Source organism: Lepidochelys kempii, chromosome 2 (genome assembly GCF_965140265.1).
Source record: "Lepidochelys kempii isolate rLepKem1 chromosome 2, rLepKem1.hap2, whole genome shotgun sequence".
NCBI classification, from domain to species: Eukaryota; Metazoa; Chordata; order Testudines; family Cheloniidae; genus Lepidochelys; species Lepidochelys kempii.
In genome coordinates, this window is record NC_133257.1 from 270,210,986 (window position 1) to 270,232,058 (window position 21,073).

At 61.2% G+C, this 21,073-nt stretch overlaps 2 protein-coding genes across 2 annotated transcripts; both read right to left on the minus strand.

Annotated features, from left to right (window-relative positions):
* Nucleotides 1-206: 206 nt before the first annotated feature.
* Nucleotides 207-7,723, minus strand: LOC140905783 (uncharacterized). The gene is made up of 4 exons (XM_073329255.1): nucleotides 7,595-7,723; nucleotides 5,274-5,400; nucleotides 4,546-4,659; nucleotides 207-3,823 (listed from the first exon to the last, which is right to left on the minus strand). Exons 1-4 carry the CDS (start codon nucleotides 7,616-7,618, stop codon nucleotides 2,826-2,828), a joined length of 1,263 nt encoding a protein of 420 aa, XP_073185356.1. The 5' UTR covers nucleotides 7,619-7,723; the 3' UTR covers nucleotides 207-2,825.
* Nucleotides 7,724-8,865: 1,142 nt separating this feature from the next.
* LOC140906207 (uncharacterized) lies at nucleotides 8,866-20,270 on the minus strand. Its single transcript, XM_073329699.1, has 7 exons — nucleotides 20,168-20,270; nucleotides 15,772-16,085; nucleotides 14,525-14,651; nucleotides 13,432-13,565; nucleotides 12,502-12,628; nucleotides 12,142-12,240; nucleotides 8,866-11,487 (listed from the first exon to the last, which is right to left on the minus strand). Exons 1-7 carry the CDS (start codon nucleotides 20,268-20,270, stop codon nucleotides 10,418-10,420), a joined length of 1,974 nt encoding a protein of 657 aa, XP_073185800.1. The 3' UTR covers nucleotides 8,866-10,417.
* Nucleotides 20,271-21,073: the final 803 nt, after the last annotated feature.

A 21,073-nucleotide genomic window follows, 5' to 3' on the forward strand; every position in this document is an offset into this window, starting at 1 on the left:
TTGCCGTTAACCTGCGAAGCAGAGGGGCCAATTCCTAATGAATTAAACATCCCCAGGGGAATAAGAGGTCTGACATAAAGGGCAGGTGGAAGGAAGCTGCTGAGTGAGTTTCCCAGGAAAAGTTCATCACTGATGGTTTGACTTGAGCTCTTGAAACCAAGAATCTTGAAACCAATAATCCGATATCACCTGTACAACACCTGATCCTGACTCACGATATCTTTATTCCTTACCCTGAGCTCACCCAGTAACAGGAAATAGCCACCGTACCAACACTGGGCCCGTGGAGATGTACCCCTTGCCACCAGCCCGACAGGCTCAGCTCTGGCCAGGACATGTGGCCAGAGCCCCTGCAGTTGTTATAATGCAGTATCTGGGTTACTGCAGGGCCCACAGCCTGCCAGGCATCACCTACATGGACAGGGAGCCGCAGGCCCAGCTCCAAGGAGCGGACAGCTCAGGGCACCATGTAAACATACGAAGGGTGGGGAACTGAATAAATACACATCGACTATACCCAACTGCCCCCGCCCCCTCACCACTGTTAGCTGGCCAAGGTCCTGGAGACATGACCCGGCCTGGAGGAGGGACATGCGGGGGGGGGGGAGGCGGGATGGGAGTGGTCTCAGAGATCAGTCCAGGGAGGGGGTCGCAGTCGTGTAGGAGGCCAAGGCGAGAACAGCAGAGAAGCAGACAAGTAGGCAGTCAAAGCTGGCATCATCGATGGGTCAGAAGGGACAGGGGATGACATCAAAACGGCCATGCCGGGTCAGACCAATGGTCCATCTAGCCCAGGATCCTGTCTTCCAACAGTGGCCGATGCCAGGTGCTTCAGAGGGAATGAACAGAACAGGGCGGTTTATTAAGTGATCCATCCCTTGGCGTCCACTCCCAACTGCTGACAGATGGAGGTTTAGGGACACTCGGAGCATGGTGCTGCGTCCCTGACCATCTTGGCTAATAGCCATTGATAGACCAATCCTCCAGGAACTGGTCTAGTTCTTTTTTTGAACCGTTATAGTCTTGGCGTTTACAACATCCCTTGGCAAGGAGTTCCACAGGTTGACTGTGCATTGTGGGAAGTATCTCCTTAGGCTGACATGACAAGACCAGAGTGGACAAGCCAGGGGAGGGTTTGCAGATAGCATTTTGCGGAGAGCCCCAAGCAAGGAATAACTCTCTATTTTCGGCAGGACCTGCAAATCCCCAGGTAATGGTCTGTCTGCAGCCAGATTTACACGAGGTCCCCAAGACATTCTGTCCATTGAAAGAAAGAGGAATTTGTGTCCCCAGCACCATGGAGGTGGCCCAGATTCGGTACTCACTGCGCTGCTGCTCAGCAGAAATGGCAGCCTGCCAGGAATGGGCTCCCCGCAGAATGGGAACTGCCCTAGCAATTTCCGCCTGACTTGCAGTGCTGGTCCCCATCGCTGGGCCGTCCCCGGGGGGGGGAGTCTGGAAGGCAGATGGCTGCTTCTGCACATTCGGGGGGCGCACAGCCAGGACACACACAATGCTGTGCAGTTTCTCCCTGGAGGAGGGTGGGCACTAGGAACATGGGTCACCTCGCTGCAGCCCAGCCTGGAGGGATTATATCTGCCCTGAACTCTGCACAGACTTCACTGTCTCTCCCCACTGCCCCACGGGGAACCCTCCCCACACCCCCCTCTGCTGCGATGGGGGGCAGCCCTGCGCAGCTCTGGAGCTGCGGAGTATTTCCAAAATCCTGGCGCAGTTATAATGTGAAGGGACCAAGGTACAGGGCACCCCTTCGATGCTGTGGTGAAACAAGCAGGGCGGGCGTCCCGCCCAGTGCAGCCAGCGCACTGGGAAATGCCCCACAGGACCGTCTCTATGGGAAAAACCAGTCACACTGGGAACAGCAGCTAGAGGAGCCTCACGCTCAACCGTGGGAACTTCTACAGCCCGGGCTATGCCGGGGGCCAACCAGACAATCCATCCATTTATCTGGCTACCATCACCGTGGTATCTAGGCGTCTCACAAGCATGACTGCATTTATCCCCACCCCACCCCCCGTGGGCAGGACAGGCTGGTATCACCATTGTACGGCTGGGACAGCGAGGCCCTGAGCGGCTAAGAGACATGCACAAGGCCACACAGAAATCTGTAGCAGAGCAGGGACATGAACCCAAGGCTTCGGCTAGTGCCCTGACCTCTCTCAGAAACTGCCCAATGGTCCTTCTTAGGGGGCTGCAGGAGACCCAGCGTGAGATTCTCTGCCCTGGGTGAAGCAGGAGGCCCGACCGGATGGTCAGAACAATCTCTTCTGGCCTTCGCTGCTATGACTCTCTAAGACCACCACTGCCTATGGGTGGGTTAGGTAACTATGGGGGGCTCAGGACGCCCATTGGCGGGCCGGGGAACTGCCATTTGAGGAGGGGGATGTAGCTCTCAGGGCAGCCAGGCCCAGGGCGAGTCTGGTGCCTTACAATGAGGACACACGGCAGTATACTGACGACCAGTGAAATTCCCCCGGGGAGAGGGCTGGCTGGCAAGGCCTTGGCACCGCTTGAGTCCCGCATGCGCGCCAGCCCTCAGCCCTGGGGTGAATTTCACCCCCTACCCTTAGCAAGGGCAGAACCCCCCCAGAGTGACCTAACCAGGCCTCTGCAAGACAGCAGAGCTTCCCCGCAAAGGCAGGGGTCTTGCTCCATGGCCCAGGGGACCCCCAGGCTGAGGCAACACCTAGGCCTCGCCCCAGCCCTCTGCCCGGGGGGAGTTTCAGCCCCGGTCCTTAGCAACACCAGAGCCAGGCAGCCTGCCAGGCCCGGCTGCAGCCTCCAGCAGCCAGAGCGGCAGGGGGCTACTGCTCGTCCCCGTGGTCCCTCTGATGGAGGAGCAGCTTGGTCTTGAAGCTGAAGCTCCTCCCGCAGTGGGCGCAGGCGTACGGCTTGAACCGCCGGTGCAGCTTCCGGTGGGCCATGAGGTTGGCCTTGTTGCAGAAGGCGCGGTCGCACTCGGGGCAGGCGTAGGGCCGCTCCCCGGTGTGCACCCGCTGGTGCATGAGGAGGTTGCCGTTGCGGCTGAAGCTGCGGCCGCAGTCGGCGCACTTGTGGGAGCGCTCCTGCGGGTGGCTCCGCTGGTGGATCAGCAGGCTCTCCTTCCAGCTGAAGCTGCGCTCGCAGCGGGCGCACACGAAGGGCCTCTCCTCGCGGTGCGCCGCCTCGTGCTGGGCCAGGCTGGCCGGGTCGCCGAAGCTCTGCCCGCACTCGGGGCACCGGTGGGGCGTGTCCCCGGCGTGCTCCTTCCTGTGGGCCAGCAGGTTCCTCCGGTGGCGGAAGCTCTCCCCGCACAGGCTGCAGGCGTGGCCGCCCTCGCCCGCGTGCCCCGCCCGGTGCCGCAGCAGGTCGCCCTTGAGGCAGAAGCCCTTCCCGCACTCGGTGCACGCGTGCCGGCTCGTGCCCCGCCGCTTCTTGTGGGTCAGCAGGTTGCGGCGGTGGCGGAAGCTCTTCCCGCAGGCCCGGCACTCGTGGGGCCCGGCGCCCGGGTGCAGGCGCTGGTGGGCGCTCAGCGAGGCCTCGTCATCAAAGCTCTTCCCGCACTCGCAGCAGATGAGGGGGCCCTCGCTCGCTGGGTGGATCATGGCCAACGGGCCGCTCAGGAACGCGCCGTCCCTTCCCTCCCACTCCGGGGACTGCTGGGGGGCGTCTCCGGCCAGCTCCCTCGGCTTCACCTCGCACCACAGGGCAGGATATTCCAGCACAAACCCCTCGGCTCCCCCGGCCAGCGAGGTGGGCGCCGCCCACTGCTCGTTGCAGCCCTCCGCCGACCGCTCCTCCTTGACACACCTGCCCCAGCCAGCTGTTGGACAGACCAAGCCAAGCAGTTACACGCTGGGAAGGGGCTGGGGGAGGCCGGATGCTCTGCTGGTGCCACAGAGCCACACACCTTTGCCCATTCCCACCAGCCCCGGGCCCACCCAGCGCCTCGAGCCACACCTCTGCCCCCGCGGCGCGCTGTGGAGTGAGGCTGGGAGGGGCCGGGCCGTAGAGACACCGTGTCTCTGCCGGTGCCCGCTGTGCAGCCAATGCGGGCAGAGATCCTGGGCAAGGCTAGCGTGCGTGTGCTAGGGCACGGCACACTCCCCGTCGGGCGGGAACACGACCGGGACTGGCCCGCAGGGCGAGAGGAACGAATGGTAGACCGATGAGCTCCCGCACCATGTGCCCTATCTCCCTGCAGGAACGGCCTTGCTGCGGATCTCATTGCAGAGCAAGGAGCCCAGGGAGATCGGGGGCTGGAGGCTGGGATGCCCCTTAGCAGCGCAGAGCGGGCAGACAGCCGCCGTGAGGAGCAGAGAGCTGGCACAAGCAGTTCTACCCCCAGCCCCGTCTTGGCCCTAGCAGAGGGGCCGCGCCCAGGCCACTGCTGCATGAACGTCTCTTGGGGATACTGATCGGCCAGCGCAGGGCCTGAGTCCCCCTCTGCTCATCTCCACCTGGGACAGGGACTGAACGTCGCACCAAGTTTCTGCTCTTTTGTCTCTGAGCAGTTTGCTGGGAAGGGGAATCGGTGCCGCTCACCTGTGCTGGGGGCATCCAGGATTCCTCTGTCCCTCTCCCCCTGGGGAGCTGCAGCGTGTGGCTCTTCCCCTCGCTCCATTTTACAGATCATTTCCGGTTTGGGGCCTGCAGAACCTGGGCACGGGGAGAGACCCACAGTCTGGGTTTCCTGTGTCCGCCGCAGAAAGAGGTGATTTGCAAACGCGTCGGATGTGAGTGGGAGATGCTGTCACAGGGGCTCTTCATTCCGACTGCAAACCTCTTGGGGCAGGGACACATGGGGGGCTACTGCCTGGGGTGAGCCCAGCTCCCGCAGGGCTGCGTCCATACGTAACAGCAGTGTGTGGACGGGCACCGCCCCTGCGAGGTGCAGCCCACCGGTACCTGGAGCAGGCTGGAATTCCTCATCCCTGCTGGGAGAGGCAGCTGCTGAGGGATGGGCAGGTACCTGCAGCCCCTGGGCCCCGTGGAGGGGACATGCTCCCAGGCAGAACAGTTCAGCCAGTTTCCCAGGCTCTTCTGAAGAGACATTTGGATGCCCTGCAGCATTTCAAATGTTCCCTTGAAAAGGGCTACCATGGGACTGGGCCGTGTCTGGACCATGCACAGAGCTCGCTCGCTGCCCGAGAGGTGCGAGCTCCAGCTGGCTCCTGTGGGCTAGAGGGTCTCCCTCAGGGTGGATTTCATCCCATTCCCACTTTGGCACCGGCCAGGGCCTTTCACAGACTCTAACAGGGCCTGAGTCTTACCCAGCGAGGCGATGAGCTCGTAATTCTCCATCATCACCACCCGGTACAGCTCCTGCTGCCATTCAGCTAACACCCCCCACTCCTCTGGGGAGAAATAGACCGCCACGTCCTCAAATGACACCAGGGCCTGAAACACAAGAAGGGTCCCCATTCAGGACCTACTGATTCAGTGGCATCTTTATCCACCTTCCTCATGGTCACATCCTCCAAGCTGCCCCACTCACCGCCCAGCCTAGGGCCCCATGGCCGGTTGGGTCACCTTCCTTTACCTTGCCCGAGACAGGTTTTGTCTCTGATCTTCTGCTGACCAGTCCCACGTGGCTTCAAGCCTGGGGGTGTCCCGAGCTTGTCCTATGCGGGGTGGGGCGACTGCTCAGGAAGACTGGTGTAGTGGGCACAGTGGTGGGCCGGCGCTCAGGGGACCTGGGGCAGTTCCTGGTTCTGCCACAGACTCCCTGTGTGACCCTGGATACATCACTTAGTATCTCCAGTGGCCAGATGGGAGGTTAACACTTACCTCCTCCCTACCTTTATCTGTGTTATTTAGATTTGCCTGTAAGCACCACAGGGCAGGGGCTGTCTCTGACTCTGGGTATATCCAGAGCCCACCACAATGGGACCCTGATCTAGGGTCATTAGGGTGTCACCATAATACTGCCAATTACCGCATCCAGCCCTGGTCTGTGCCAGGCTGAGAGTAGCCCCTGATCTACCCAGCTGGCACTCAGACCTACCCAGCCAGCCCGCAGACCCACCCGGCTGGTGTCTCGATGAGAACATGCAGCTGCAGAGGAGGGAGAGATCCCAGGGGAGCCAGTTTGCAGCAGGCTCGCTTGGGCTAAACTTAAAGGTGATCTGCAAAGCCGAAAACATTGGACTTCCGCCCTTTCTCATGATGCATAACGGCCAGAGAGACCAGAACAGAACAGGACTGTGGTGGGAGTCTGCTTGTTTTTTACCTTACAGCTACATCAGGAATATCAAGTCTCCTCTTCCTTGATCTTTGGGCGGACTGAGAAACGTGGCCTCTCCTGGAAGGGCAGGTGGTGACGAGCCAAACTTTAGCTCAGAGAGCTTTTCTCTCCAGTCTTCCTCGGGCATTGGAGTTAAACAGGTGCCACCACAAAGAAACAGACTCCGTCGCATTTTAAACAGTCACTGCCCCCCTTCGTTAGCCGGGCTTCACTTGCAGGGCACCGCTCATGCCCCGTCTAGCAGGTCTGTCTGGTTGATTACACTACGCTCACCCCACACGGACAGTCATTCAGGGCGCTCTCCGGTCAGCCAGAGGCTCCCAGGGAGACCAGCCCCTCCTTCCAATACACAAACAAGCAGAATGACAACGTCCAAACCCCCTTTGTGCATCCTAAAGACGCAGCGGCCACAACAACTCGGTTTTAAGAACATTCGCGGGTCCCCGGGAAGAGGCAGAGCCCCGAGAACTCGGGCCGTTCCGAACTCGGCCAGTGGGATCCCTTCGTTATCCGTGACGAGTCGTGCAGCGCCATGTGCCGAGCTTTCCACGATGCGCAATCCGAACCGACCGTGGCCGCCACGTCCAGGGGGTTCTGGGAGCAGGGCTGGATGTCCCGACCCTGGAGGCCCCAGGGGACTCCAGCAGCTGGGCACCCAGAGGCTCTACCCTTAAAAGGCAGGTTGACGGGACTACCTCTGTCGGGGGCGAAAAGGCCACCACACCCCCTGCGCGCCCCAGCCCGCCCCGGGGGGATGGAAGAACGGGTCCGTCGCCGGAGCTGGGCCCGTTCCTGCCCTGACGGACCGTCCCCTTCTGCGGCCGTAGCCCAGGGCTGGGGCTATGCCGGGGGGCTCCCTGTCTGCAGCACCGTTTCCTGCCCCTCCAGCAGCTCCAGAGCCTGGCCCAGCCTTCAAGGGCTGGGAGCCTGCGCGGGGGGCGATTTCCGGGAGTCCCGCTGCGCTCACCCGGCAGAGGCTCAGAGATGCGGCTCCCAGGCGCCGGCCCCGGCCCCCGGCACTGGAAACGGGCGCTGGGGGCAGCCAAACGCACAGGGCAGGAGCCTGGCCCCGGCCCCTGGGGGCACTGGCTGTGCCGGGCCCGCCGGGATGTGTCCAGGGGATGCACCCGAGCTCGGACTAGATGATCTAACGGTCCCCGGCCGCTGGCCCCGGCCCCGCAGCCGGGCGGGGAGGGGAAGGTGCCGCAGGGGAGCCCCCCGCCAGCAGGCGCCCCGAGCCCACCGGCGCTGCCCGAGCCGAGCCGAGCCGAACGGAGCCGAGCCGAGCGGAACCGAGCCGAGCCGCGCGGAACCGAGCCGAGCCGAGCCGCGCGGAACCGAGCCTACCTGAGCAGCGCTCCCAGCGGCCATGCCCCCTGCGCGGCCCGGGGCTCTGCGCGCCGCTCGGCTGGGCTCGCCGGAGCCTCCCGCGGCACCGCCGCGCTTCCTCCGCCGGGCTAGGCCGGGGCCGGGGCCGGGGCCGGGGCCGGAAGAAGGCGGGCGGGGACGGGGGAGGAGCCGCTCACACCGCCCGGCCCAGCGCTGGGGAGGAGCAGCCCGGGCCCGGCCAGGGACTCGCTGCCGACGAGCCGGTTCCCTCCACCCGGCCCGCGGCTGCAGCGGGGCTCGGCTCTTCCCCGGCCCGGTCCGGGGTCCCCAAACTCGGCCCTGGCCGGGGGCTTTGGGCACAAGCCGGGACCCCGGCCACCGAACCTGCTGCGGGTGCAAAGACCCCGGGTCCCCCCCGCCCTCAGCCGGGCCGGCCCCACGGGGCTCCCCAGGGTCCCCCCTCCCTTAGCCGGTCCAGCCCCGCAGGGCTCCCTGGGCTCCCCTCCCTTAGCCAGCCCTGCCCCGCCCCGCAGGGCTTGCCAGTGACAGACCCCAGCTCCCCCTCCCTTAGCCAGCCCAGCCCCACGGGGCTCCCTGGAACAGACCCCAGCTCCCCCTCCCTTAGCCAGTCTAGCCCCACAGGGCTCCCCAGGATCCCCTCCCTTAGCCAGCCCAGACCTGCAGGGCTCGCCAGTGACAGAGCCGGCTCCCCTCCCTTAGCTGGCCTGGCCCCACAGGGCTCCCCAGGGACAGACCCGCCCTTACCCCCAGGCACCACCGGCCCTGCAGGGCTCAGGGGGCCAGAGCCCGGCTCTCTCTCTCACCCAGCCCTGCAGGCGTAACGGGGCAGGGGAAATAAAGGCTTGGGCAGCCAGGGAGCCCAGGTTAGTGAGCAGGCAGCGCACATCTGCATCCCCTGCTTCACCATCCTTGGAAGGCTGAGTCACTGGCCGTGCGGAGAGCCCTTTCTCAGACAGTTCCCTGGCCCCTGCTGCTGGAAAGCCGTTCTTTCGGCAACTCTGTACCATCACCCCAGGACAGCAGAGACGCACAGAGCTCCCAGGAGGGGTGGGTCACGCCCGGGATGCAGGGAGCGGCCTGGGTAGGGGCTCAGCCCAACGGAAATACAGCACGAACTGGAGGAAAGCCGATTGACATTTGCCTGGGAGGTGGAGAACCCAGAAAAGCTTCATGCCCAACACAACCGGCTCACGGCCCGTGTTGCACCAAGTTCTCCTGCGCCCCCAGGGGACTCGCCCGTTTCACAAAAATGCTAGCTACACCTCAGCGGCAGCAAGCGACAACTGGACTGGTTTATTGGACACTTGGTCTGACAGCGGGAGAGGGTGTATTTCCGCACCGCGCGGAGAATGTCACTGCATACGCTGCTCGGTCAGCCTGCGTGAAGGTGGCACGCTCCTCACCCGAGCTGGTGATTTAGGCCTAGTCAAGAAAACGTTCTTTAAACAGGACCCCGTTCGTGCTGAGAACACGCCTCGGCCCTCCCTCCTCGCCCACTGGAACTCCAGCATCCTTGGAGCCGCCAAACCAGCCCAGAGGGGTACACAGCGAGACCCTGCGAAACGTGGTGTTCCCCGACTTCAGAGGGGAGCCAACAATGGCTCAGGCTCTAGCCAGGCCGAGAGAGCTGCAGATAAAGCCAGCTTCAAAGGGAAGTGGGGAACAAGAGGGTGATTTTGGTTAGATAGTAGCAAAAACTCCCAGAGCAGCAAAGCTCTGGCACAGGCTCCCACCAAGGGAGGTCATGGAGTCCCCGTCACTGGAGATTTTTAAGAACCCGTTGGACAAACACCTGTCAGGACCAGGCTGGGTTTTCTTGGTCCTGCCTCAGCGCCGGGGTCTGGACTCAGGGACCTCTTGAGGTCCCTTCCAGCCCAGCATTTCGATGGCTCTATACAAGGCAAGAGGGTAATCAGAATAGTGGGACCTTAGGCTGGATGGGCAAGGCTAGCAATGCGGCTAAGACATCCCAGCGGGCAGCTGGGATTCACAGGCACCCACCGGTGAGTCGATCCTGGCTGATTAACGAGACCTGAGACTGGTCAATGGCGCCTCTAGCCAGTGCGGCTACAGGCCCTTTACCAGCGAGCCAGGCTGCTCTCGGCAGCCCACGTACTGCGGAGACTCCCGACTGAGGCTGCTGGACAGACTCTCTGGTTCTCCAGCCCCAGGCTAACCCAGCCTGCTGTCACCATGCACTCCCCTGAAACCTCTCCCTGGAGTCAGCAAGCTGCAGTCTGCGCCTCCTCTGCGATGCTGCCTTTTCTCCCGGACGCGGGCCTTGCTGCAGCGAGATCTGCCACTCGGGCCCCCTTGGCCAGCGCACCGAGCCACGCGTGCTACCTGGGGCTGACCCGGAAGATTTCTCCTAGGCCCTGCTCTTCTCTGCTAGCTATTGGCTATCGGGACACGTCCGAGCAGCCTCTCCTGCAAGGGGCGGCAACATCAGAGCTCGGAGAGCAGCCCTGACTGTGAACGTGCTGCAGGACTTCATCACCAGCCGTCGGGGCCTAAACAATGGCACCAGTGCACCCCAGGGGGCAGCAGCCACCTTACAGCTGGCAGCAGCAGCCGCCGGAATACGCTGGATGGGAACCAGCCACCAGCCAAAGGAAAAATCCTGGGGGAAGAGCCTGCAGCGAGGAGCCAGAGCTCTGGAGAGCGCTCCCCACACCAGGGCCACGCTTTCTGGCCGGGCCGTAACCCCGCTGGCGTACCTGCATTGGCAGGGTCCTCTACCCGGCCACGTGCTGGGAGACGGGGCTGGGCGTCCTCCCCTGCCCCGCGCTGGCAGAGCTGCCCGGGCCCTGCAGCCAGGTTTCATTTGTACTTGGTGAGGGCGCCCAGGGGCTTGCGGGCATGCGTGCGGGAGATCAGCATCTCGTGGATCTGGAGGAACTCGCTGAAGGTCGCCCCGTGGCCGTAGCCCATCGGCAGCCCGCCGCCCGCGTGGGCCCTCTGGTGCCGCAGCAGGTCTCCGCGGTCGCTGGAAGCCTGGCCGCGCTGGCGGCCGGCGGAGGGCTGCTTCTCGGCATGGCTGCGCAGGTGGGCGGTGAGGTTCGTCTTCCAGTTGAAGCTCTTGCCACAGTGGGCGCAGGGGAAGGGCCGGGCCCCGGCGTGGGCGCGGCGGTGCAGGAGCAGCGAGCCCGCGTGCAGGAAGCTCTTGCCGCACTCGGGGCAAGCCTGGGGCTCTCTGGGCACGTGGGTCTCCTGGTGGCGCAGGAGGTTCTCCTTGCGTGTGAAGCTCCGTCCGCACTGGCGGCAGGCGAAGGGCTTCTCCCCGCTGTGCACGCGCCGGTGCGACAGGGAGGCCTGCTTGGTGCGGAAGCGGCGCCCGCATTCGGCGCAGCCGAAGGGCTTCTCCCCGCTGTGCAGCGTAAGGTGCCGCAGGAGGTTGCCCTTGCTGCTGAAGGCTTTGCCGCACTGGCTGCAGGGAAAGGCGCCCGCCCCGGCATGCTGCCACCCGTGCTTGGCTAGGGAGGCCTGGCTGCCAAAGCCCTTCCCACACTCCCCACACTTGTAGGGCCTCCCGCCCCCGGGGGCGGCGTGCTCCTCTGTTGGCTTCCCCCGCTGCCCAGGGCTCCCCCCACACGGCCCCGCTGCGCTGGGGGTTACAGTCACGGCTCCCGTCCCCAGGCTGCCCCCCTGGCTCTCGGGCGCTGGGCGGAGTCTTTCTGGGGCCCCGTTGCTCTGGGGCTCAGCGCTGGCTGGGGAGTCCCTGACCCGCCTCTCGCCCCACGCGGGTTCATCGTGTCTGTTCCCCCCGGGCCTCGCGCTGGCTCCGGTCCCGGCCGAGCCCAGGGAAACTCTCGCTGCGTCTCGCTCCGTTAGCATCTCGCTCGGGTCCAGCTCTGCCGGCTCTTCCTCATCAGTCCCCCGGGTCCCACCACCTGCCGGGAGAGGAGCGTCCAGGCGTTATTCCATGTGCCGGTGAGCTGGGGGGTTTTGGGGGTAAAGCCAAGCCTGGGGGCACAGCTACGGCCCCCAGGGCCTCTCTGGGGGACATACTCCTGTGGAAACTCCTCCGGGACCAGTGTTTACAGCGCTGCCAGTCCACAGCCTGCCCCTGGATCCTCCCTCATGCGCCGCCCCTGCCCTCAGGTGTGTCTCACCCACACCCGCTATTTACCAAGGGAAGGTCCTGTTGTGTCCCTGCTAGCCAGACTTCCCCCGGGCCTGCCCCACTGGGAACTCCCCAGGGCCTGCAGGCTCCAGCCTCTGCCCGCCTTGCAATGACGGTGCCTGCTGGAGAGAGGGAAACTCCTCCCAATTCTGTCTGTACCTCCCACAGGAATGGTCCCCCCTGCTGGCACTGGCAGGAGGGGGCAGAGGGACCCTGTGGGGTCTGCCCTGGCAATGACAAACGCACTGACTGACCCGCTGCTTGAAGCTCAGGCCCATGCCCTCCTCAGCGCCGGGCACCGCACTGGCAGGGCCGGAAACGTTCATGAACTGGGCACCACTGTGTCCAACACAACCAAGTGCCACGTGCCAAGAGCCAGCACAGGGACCCCGACTCTAGGAGCTTTGCTGGCCTCACTCACCCATGCCGTGGGGACCAGGAACATGCGTCTCTCTGGGGTTGTATGGCTCTTCCCCACGCTCTAGCCTAGAGACAATCTCTGGTTTCGCCATAGTGCCTCCTGTTCGATGGAAGGCAAGGTTTGTTACGAGCCTGTCAAATGGCTCAGCTAGCCAGCCCACCGCCAGGAGTCGAACGCGCACGCTGGCTGCCTTCTGTCGGGGCTGGTGTGTTTATGACACACCTGGCTTAGGAAGCCACCAAGTCCCCCTGCCTAATTAAGAATAATCGGGGCACGTTCTGCCCACGTTCCAGAAGAGCAAGCTATGAAGCCGGGCCGGGGTAACAGGCCGGGCCACTGCCCCAATAACGGGATCTTTACCCACAGACGTGACGAGCTCGTAATTCTCCTTCATCACGTCCTGATACAGCTCCCGCTGCCAGTCCTTCAGCTCCTTCCACTCCTCGGTGGTGAGATAGACCGCCACCTCCTCGAAGGTCGCCGGCTCCTGCAGCACAGATCAGCCCTGCTAAGCCACTCCCCAGGCCGCTGCACGCAGCGACCCTCTGTTCTCAACCCCTGCGGCAGGGCAGCTGGCCGCCTGGAAGGAAAAGGCCCTGAGCCGTCTTAGCCAGTTGCTAAAGGAGGGAAAGTCACCTTAGGGAGGCTGCTGCTTTAAGAGCTGGAGCCTGAGGGCTCTTGGGCAGGGAGAGACCTGAATTCCTCCTCCCCCAGAGCAGGATGCCAGCAAGCGCCCCACGTCTCCTGCAATGTCCCTGCAAACGGGCAGAGAATCAGAGCAGTGCCCGCCCTCCACAGCCAGAGAGTCCACGGCACGCAGCACTTCCCACCAGCCTTTCCCCCCAGGGATCACCCTCTCCTAACAAGCAGCGCGGGCTCAGCACGTCCCCAATTCGCTGCCCACGCCTTGGCACAGAACGCAGGGCCCAGCCTGCACCAGAGCCCGTCCAGCACCACGGGCCCGGCCGCCAGAGCAGAGCGGGAACAGCCCGGATACCGGGAGACTCAGGCTTACATGCTTATGAGCCAGCAATTAACGGTGCTCATAAAGCAGAAATCGGGGAAGCCCTTCGGAGACAGGAAGCCACAGGCACTGACGGGGCATTAGGCTGCCTGCTGCTGTTAAAAAAAGTTTTCCGCTACCCAAAGGCCTAAAACCTAGCTGACACCGTGGCGTCTCTCTCCGATGCCCCATGCCTTGGCCAGCTCTGGGGCCTTTCCTTTAGTCCCCTCTTGCCCAGAGCCTCTGAGTTTCCAGCACTTCGCTCTCCTTACCGGAGCAGGTCTCACCTGGTTAGGGGTGTCGTTCCCCTGTGCCGGAAGCATCAGGATTTTCGCTCTCGAGTACTGGTGGTCCCAGACATATGGCGCCTTCTCTCGCTTTGCTTTTCTAGCTGATGCCTTGGGCTTGGGGCCCACGGAGCCTGTTCATGGGCAAGAGAAGGACTCACTGTGCCAGCCACTGCAACAGGAATTTCTCTTGCGAGGAGCCCCCAGGCTGGAAGTTCCTGTGATAGGATACTGGCTGCCTTTCAGACAGCTGGGTCCTGGGCCATCTAGCGCCCACAGACAGCACCCAGCCCCTTTGATTGCACTTGGGAGTCAACAGGCAGCTGGTGCAGGGCACAGGGTACGTGCCTACGTCCGCTGCTACTGCGTCCTTCACCAGCTCGAGCCCCTGGGAACTGCACGGAGGCAGCTTGGCAGTAACCGAGCCGTGAGGTCACAGGGGCCTGGATCACTGTGAACAGTTCTGAGTAGCTGATCCTGAGACTCCAGGAGCTGGGTCCAATGGGACAGCAAGCCGGGCCCCAGCACCTCCAGGCTTGGCAGTTCATCGCCCTGGCACCTTTGGCTCCCAGGCAGCAGCTGCCTCTCTGCGGCCGCCCAGCCCTGAAGGCAGCGCCGCTGCCAGTGGCCGCGCAGAAGTCAGGGTGGCGATATCGTACCCCATGCCACCTTCCGAGCTGGGCGTCGGGCCAGCAGCCACCGTCCGGCCGCCCAGCCAGTGCTTCATTAGTGCTGGGGCTCAGCGCCAACGTGTCTTTCGTGACCCGTTAAGCACCGACAGGGAGGCTATGCACCCTAATGCCGGAGGGTGGGGGGACGTGTCCTCCATTAGGAGGCAGCCCCGGCCATCAGCATACCTCTGCTGGGATGGCGCCAACAAACGGGGGCTGAAAGCGATGGATCTACTGCCAGACACAGCGCCCTGGACCCAGGCCACGGAGCACGGCACTGCAGCCCCTCGTCAGGGGGAAGTCTCCGATGTTCAGCCACACGCCGGGCATTCCCCACGTACATCAGGGCCAGGGTCCCCAGGGAACGTGAGATCTTGGGGTGCCCAAGATGCTGCTGCTCCTGCTAATAAAGGGATCCTCACCCAAAGATGCCACCAGCTCGTAATTCTCCATCATCACGTCCCGGTACAGCTCCCTCTGCCATTCCGCTAACGCCGCCCACTCCTCCGGGGAGAAATAGACCGCCACGTCCTCAAACGTCACCGGCACCTGCAATGCAACCGTGGGCTCCAGCACCGTGGGCTCCAGTCCAGCCAGGCAGAAGCAGGGGTTAGACACACGCAGGCTACCCCAGGCGCGTATCTAACCTCTCACGACTTACAGCGTATGTTAGAATAACGATGATCCCAGCTTGGCGCCTGGGTCCGGCCAAACTCCCAGGGACGGCAGGGCTGTGGGGGGCATTTTGACCTAAGTGCAGGCTTCTGCTTCATTTTATATTAGCCTCTTTCACACAGGCTAGTCAGGCTAACAAGCCCCTAGTCCTGGCACCATGCCCCAATGCATAGAATTCCCAAGGGCTGGGGCCAACCCTGAGCTGGGGAGGGGGATAGGACTGTGGGTCCCCTGGATTTACACTGATGCACGAGAAGCACCTCCAGACCAAACACCTCTTCCTGCTGCTGCAGACCCACCCCTGAGGAGGGGCAGGTGCCTCTGCAGGGGGGTGTCTCCCCGGAGAGCCTGCTCATCTGTTAGCGGGTCTGGCTCCCTCCCTCTGTGTCTGGCCAGGCAGGATCCCAGAGGAGCAGCTCTGGGGCTGCCCTGAGTTGTGCCATGGGATCCACCCCCTGGCACCAGCGTCTGCCCTTTGTATTTTGCCTTGTGGTTGCCAGAAGGCCCCTGGAGGTGAGACTTTCTCAGGCGGCTCCTCGCTCCACTCCCAGGGAGACCCCGCCAGGCTGGGCTGGCCCTGCAGGCAGAGGGGGACCCTCCCCTAAAGACAAGGGTGGGGCCCGATATTCACACCTGCCGCGGCGCCCACAGCCCCAGCGCTTCCACGCTACCCGACGATAACAAGCCTGCCAGCTGCTCCCGGGCAGGGACAAGCAAAGCAGCCAGGTCAGGCCCAGGGCCTGATTCTCGCCCGGCCGCGGCGTGACCGCCCGGGGCTGGAGACCGACCAATCGAGGCAGGGCGAGGGGTGCCGGGGCCGCCGGCCACGCCAGGGACCATCCACGGGCCGGGCTGGGGGCCGAGCGCGCACAGGGCGCCGGGCTCACCCGCTCCCCGCATCCCGGGCTCGGCTCCCTCCAGCCCCACGTCCCCTGGCGCGGGGCGAGCCCAGCCGCCGGCCCCGGCCCAGCCCCAGCCCCAGCCCTACCCCTACCTGCGCCGGCATGGCCCGCCCGCTGCCTTCGGCCGGCTCCGCTCCCAGCCGCGACGCGCCCCGAATGGCGGCGCAGGACCAGCGCGGCGCGCCCTGGGCGCACGGCAGGGCGCAGGGGCCGGGCCGGGGGAGGCGGCTGCCCGGCGCGGCGGGGCGGGGGTCGGTCGGTCCCCGCGCCGGGCAGCGGGCCGGGAAGCGGTGGGCCCGGCAGATGGGCTGGGCCCCGGGAGCCAGCGCGCAGGGGAACCGGCCCCGGGGCGCTCCGGAGCCCGCAGCCGGGAGCTGTAGCTCGGCTCGCAGCTGGGGCTTTGTTCCTGCTCGGTGGGAAGGGCAGAACTACATCTCCCAGCATCCCCCAGTGCGCAGGGGAGACCCCGGCCAGCGCCCCGACCGCTCCCCCGCAGCCCGGCTCCAGCTGGAGTCTCGTCTCCGTGGTGTGTGTGTGCAGCGCCGGGCGCAGCGGGGCCGGCCCGTGCCTGGGCTCCTGGCGCCAGGGGAATAGAGAAATCAGAGTAATGAAGCCTGCGGCCCAGGGAAAGCAGCAGCTCCACAGATCCTGCCTCCCCCCCCCCCGGGTTGCCAGTTTTCTAGTCCCAGAAAACCCGGACAGCCTAGCCCCGCCCCCTCCCCGTGGCCCCAGAGTAGGGCGTGGGGCCGAGGGATTTGGAGTGCGGGAGGGGGGTGTGGGAGGGGGTGAAGGCTCTGGGCTGCGGCCAGGGATAAGGGGTTCAGGGTGTGGGAGGGGGCTCTGGGCTGGGGCAGAGGTAGGGGTGCAGGCTGCAGAGGGATGAGGGCTCTGGGCTGGGGATGCGGGCTCTGGGGGTGCGAGGTTTGGGGTGCAGGAGGGTAGTCTGGGTTTGGAGGGGCTCAGGGCTGGGGCAGAGGGTTGGGGAGCGGGTTTACCTCGGGCGGCTGCCGCCTAGGAGACGGACCTGCTGGCCACTTCTGGGGCACAGCGCAGTGCCAGGACAGGTAGAGACTAGCCTGCCGCAGCGCTGCCAACCAGACTTTTAACCGCCCAGTCAGCGGTGCTGACCGGAGCCGCCAGGGTCCCTTTTGTTCCGGACACCTGGTCACCCTACACGAGCCCCCTGCTAATCCAAATCCCCGGGCCCATCCCTGCCCTAGAACAGACCCACACCCCAGCCTGGCGCACTCAGGGATCAGAAATGCTCTCCCCCCTAAGAACGCAGCAGGAGACCCAGCTGGCAAGCCAAACGCACACACCTTAAACTAAAATCATGAAGGTCGCTATCTTAAAACAAAAAAACTTCAAATCCAGACTCCAGTGAGAAACTGCTGAATTGGAATTCATTTGCAAATTGAATACTATTAATTTAGGCTTAAATAGAGACTGGGAGTGGCTAAGTCATTATGCAACGTAGCCTATTTCCTCTTGTTTTTTCCTCCCCCCCCCCCCCCGATGTTCTGGTTTAACTTGGATTTAAACTTGGAGAGTGGTCAATTTGGATGAGCTATTACCAGCAGGAGAGTGAGTTTGTGTGTGTATGGGGGTGGGGGGGATGTGAGAAAATCTGGATTTGTGCAGGAAATAGCCCAACTTGATTATCATGCACATTGTGTAAAGAGTTGTCACTTTGGATGGGCTATCACCAGCAGGAGAGTGAATTTGTGTGTGGGGGGGTGGAGAGTGAGAAAACCTGGATTTGTGCTGGAAATGGCCCAACCTGATGATCACTTTAGATAAGCTTTTACCAGCAGGACAGTGGGGTGGGAGGAGGTATTGTTTCATATTCTCTGTGTATATATAAAGTCTGCTGCAGTTTCCACGGTATGCATCCGATGAAGTGAGCTGTAGCTCACGAAAGCTTATGCTCAAATAAATTGGTTAGTCTCTAAGGTGCCACAAGTACTCCTTTTCTTTTTGCGAATACAGACTAACACGGCTGCTACTCTGAAACCATTCATTTATTGTGTGCTGTTCTGATTAATTAACATGTCATGTAGAATCATTGTATGCTAAATAGAGTTCAGTTGTAGGAGAGAGGTAAATAGTGGTGTCCCCAGGGGTCTGTACTGGGCCCAGTCCTATTCAACATACTCATAAATGATCTGGGAAAAGGGGTAAACAGTGAGGTGGCAAAATTTGCAGATGATACAAAACTACTCAAGATAGTTAAGTCCCAGGCAGACTGCGAAGAGCTACAAAAGGATCTCACAAAACTGGGTGACTGGGCAACAAAAATGGCAGATGAAATTCAATGTTGATAAATGCAAAGTAATGCACATGGGAAAACATAATCCCAGCTATACGTATAAAATGATGGGGTCTAAATTAGCTGTTACCACTCAAGAAAGAGATCTTGGAGTCGTTGTGGACAGTTCTCTGAAAACATCCACTCAATGTGCAGCAGGAGTCAAAAAAGCGAACAGAATGCTGGGAATCATTAGGACAGGGAGAGATAAGACAGAAAATATCATATTGCCTCTATATAAATCCATGGCACGCCCACACCTTGAATACTGTGTGCAGATGTGGTCGCCTCATCTCAAAAAAGATATATTGGAATTGGAAAAGGTTCAGAAAAGGGCAACAAAAATGACGAGGAGTCTGGAACGGCTGCCGTATGAGGAGAGATTAATAAGACTGGGACTTTTCAGCTTGGAAAAGAGGCAACTAAAGGGGGATACGATGGAGATCTATAAAATCATGACTGGTGTGGAGAAAGTAAATAAGGAAGTGTTATTTACTCTTTCTCATAACACAAGAACTAGGGGCCACTCAATGAAATTAATAGGCAGCAGGTTTAAAACAAACAAAGGAAGTATTTTTTCATACAGCGCACAGTCAACCTGTGGAACTCCTTGCCAGAAGATGTTGTGAATGCAAAGATTATAACAGGGTTCAAAAAAGAACTAGGTAAGTTCATGGAGAAGAGGTCCATCAATGGCTATTAGCCAGGATGGGCAGGGATGGTGTCCCTAGCCTCTGTTTGCCAGAAGCTGGAAATGGGCGACAGGGGATGGATCACTGGATGATTCCCTGTTCTGTTCATTCCATCTGGGGCACCTGGCATTGACCGCTGTCAGAAGACAGGATACTGGGCTAGAGGCATAGGCGCCGACTTCCCCACTTTCCCATGGGTGCTCGACCCCCTTCTGTCCCCGGCCCAGCCCTCCCTCTACCCCTTCCATGAGGCTCCACCCCTGCTTCTTCCCACCCCAAAGTCCCCACCCCAACTCTGCCCTCTCCCTGCCAATATTCCAACTCCTTCCCCAAATCCCCGCCGCGGCTCCACCTCTTCCCCTGAGTGCCCCACGTTCCTGCTCCTCTCCCTCCTTCCTGGAGCGCGCTAATGCTGCCAAACAGCTGTTTGACGGCAGCTGGGTGGGAAGCACTGGGAGGCGGGTGGAAGAGTGGGAGCGCGGCGCACTCAGGGGAGGAGGAGGAGGATGGGGTGGGGGCGGGGGCGGGGGGAGCTTGGCTGCCGGTGGGTGCAGAGCACCCACTAATTTTTCCCTGTGGATGCTCCAGCCCACAGAGTCGGTGCCTATGGCTAGATGGACCTTTGGTCTGACCCAGTGTGGCTGCTCTTACATACAGAAGTATCAGACTGATCAGTCGTTGGAAGGGATAAGTATGTATTAGGTATCTGTATGTCTACACTACGAAATTAGGTCGATTTTTAGAATTCAATTTTATACAGTCAATTGCGTATGTCCACACTAAGCGCATTATGTCGGTGGAGTGCGTCCTCACTCCCGTGGCTATCATTGACTTAAGGAGCGGTGCATTATGGGTAGCTATCCCACAGTTCCCGCTGCCTCCGCCACCCATGGAACTCTGGGTTAAGCTCCCAATGCCTGATGGGGCAAAAACATTGTCGCGGGTGCTTTTGGGTACGTCATCAGTTGCCCCTCTCTCCGTGGAAGCCACGGCAGACAATCGTTTCGTGCCTTTTTTCCTGGGTTACCCGTGCAGACGCCATACCATGGCAAGCATGGAGCCCGCTCACCTCACCGTCACCGCTGCTGTTGTGGGCAAGTCTATTGTGAGGGCTGCTGTGATCCAAGTAGCCAATGCAATCACTGATGTTTCGTTATCAAGGGTAGTGACTCTGGGAAATGTGCGGGCCTTTTTAGATTTTAGGTGCATCATATTCCTGTGCTTTGTCGCTGGTGAAGAAGTCTTGCAGCCATACATTCCAGTCCGATCGGCGCTGTAACACCCCATAGCACTTCTGTGGTTGACACATGTAACAGCTCCAGGGCTCTGCTCTTTTGCCTTGGCCATGGTACCTTGCCCTACCAGGACCTCCAAGCGTTCGACACAGAAGCATCTGCAGCAGCTGGCATTGCTACACAGCAGCTGCTCCTGGTGCCTTCGCAGGAGACGGTGCAGTAGGACTGCTAGCCGTCCTTGTCCATGGTGTACGGCTCCACCACTTCCGCTGCAACTCTGCTCTCCTGCTCTCTTGCTCTCCTACAACTCTGCAGCAGATGGTGCAGTAGGACTGGTAGCCGTCCTTGTCGGACATGTAGCTTGGCTGGGGGTTCTGGGAACATCTTCCCTGCCCGGTTCCTAGCAACCTCCAGGGCATGGCATATGGCTCCACCGCTTCTGCTGCAATTCCGCTCTCCTGCAAGCTGGAGGCTCCTGCCTCAGGCTGCTCTCCCAGCCAGCAGCACCACACGGTCACACCTACCCCAGCCTACCCCTTGCTCCCACAGCTCATGAAGCCTGGACAGTACTAAGGAGCAGTTCAACTATAGGTTTAGCAAGTGCAGAATGGTGGTAGAATGAGCCTTTGGATGTTTAAAAGCTCGCTGGTGCTGTTGGTCAGACCTCAGTGCAACCAACATTCCCACTGTTATTGCTGCTTGCGGTGTGCTCCATAATACCCGTGAGAGTAAGGGGAGACGTTTAATGTGGGGTGGGAGGTTGTGGCAAATTGCCTGGTGTCTGATTTTGAGCAGCCAGACACCAGGGTGATTAGAAAAGCACAGCAAGGCACGCTGCGCATCAGAGAGGCTTTGAAAACCAGTTTCATGACTGGCCAGGCTTAGGTGTGACAGTTGTGTGTGTTTCTCCTTGATGCAAACCTGCCCCCTTTGTTGATTTTAATTCCCTGTAAGCCAACCATCTTCCCTGCTTCGAAAAAAAGTAACTATTGTTTTGAAACCATGCATTCTTTCTTTATTAATTTTTTTTTTAAAAATGAGATAATGGACAAGGTAGCCTGAGTGAAGTGGGGGAGCAGGGAAGGACAAGGCCATATTGTTTATTGTAGCCACACTAAAAATCAAACTGTCTGAATGACAACCTTCTGTTGCTTGGGCC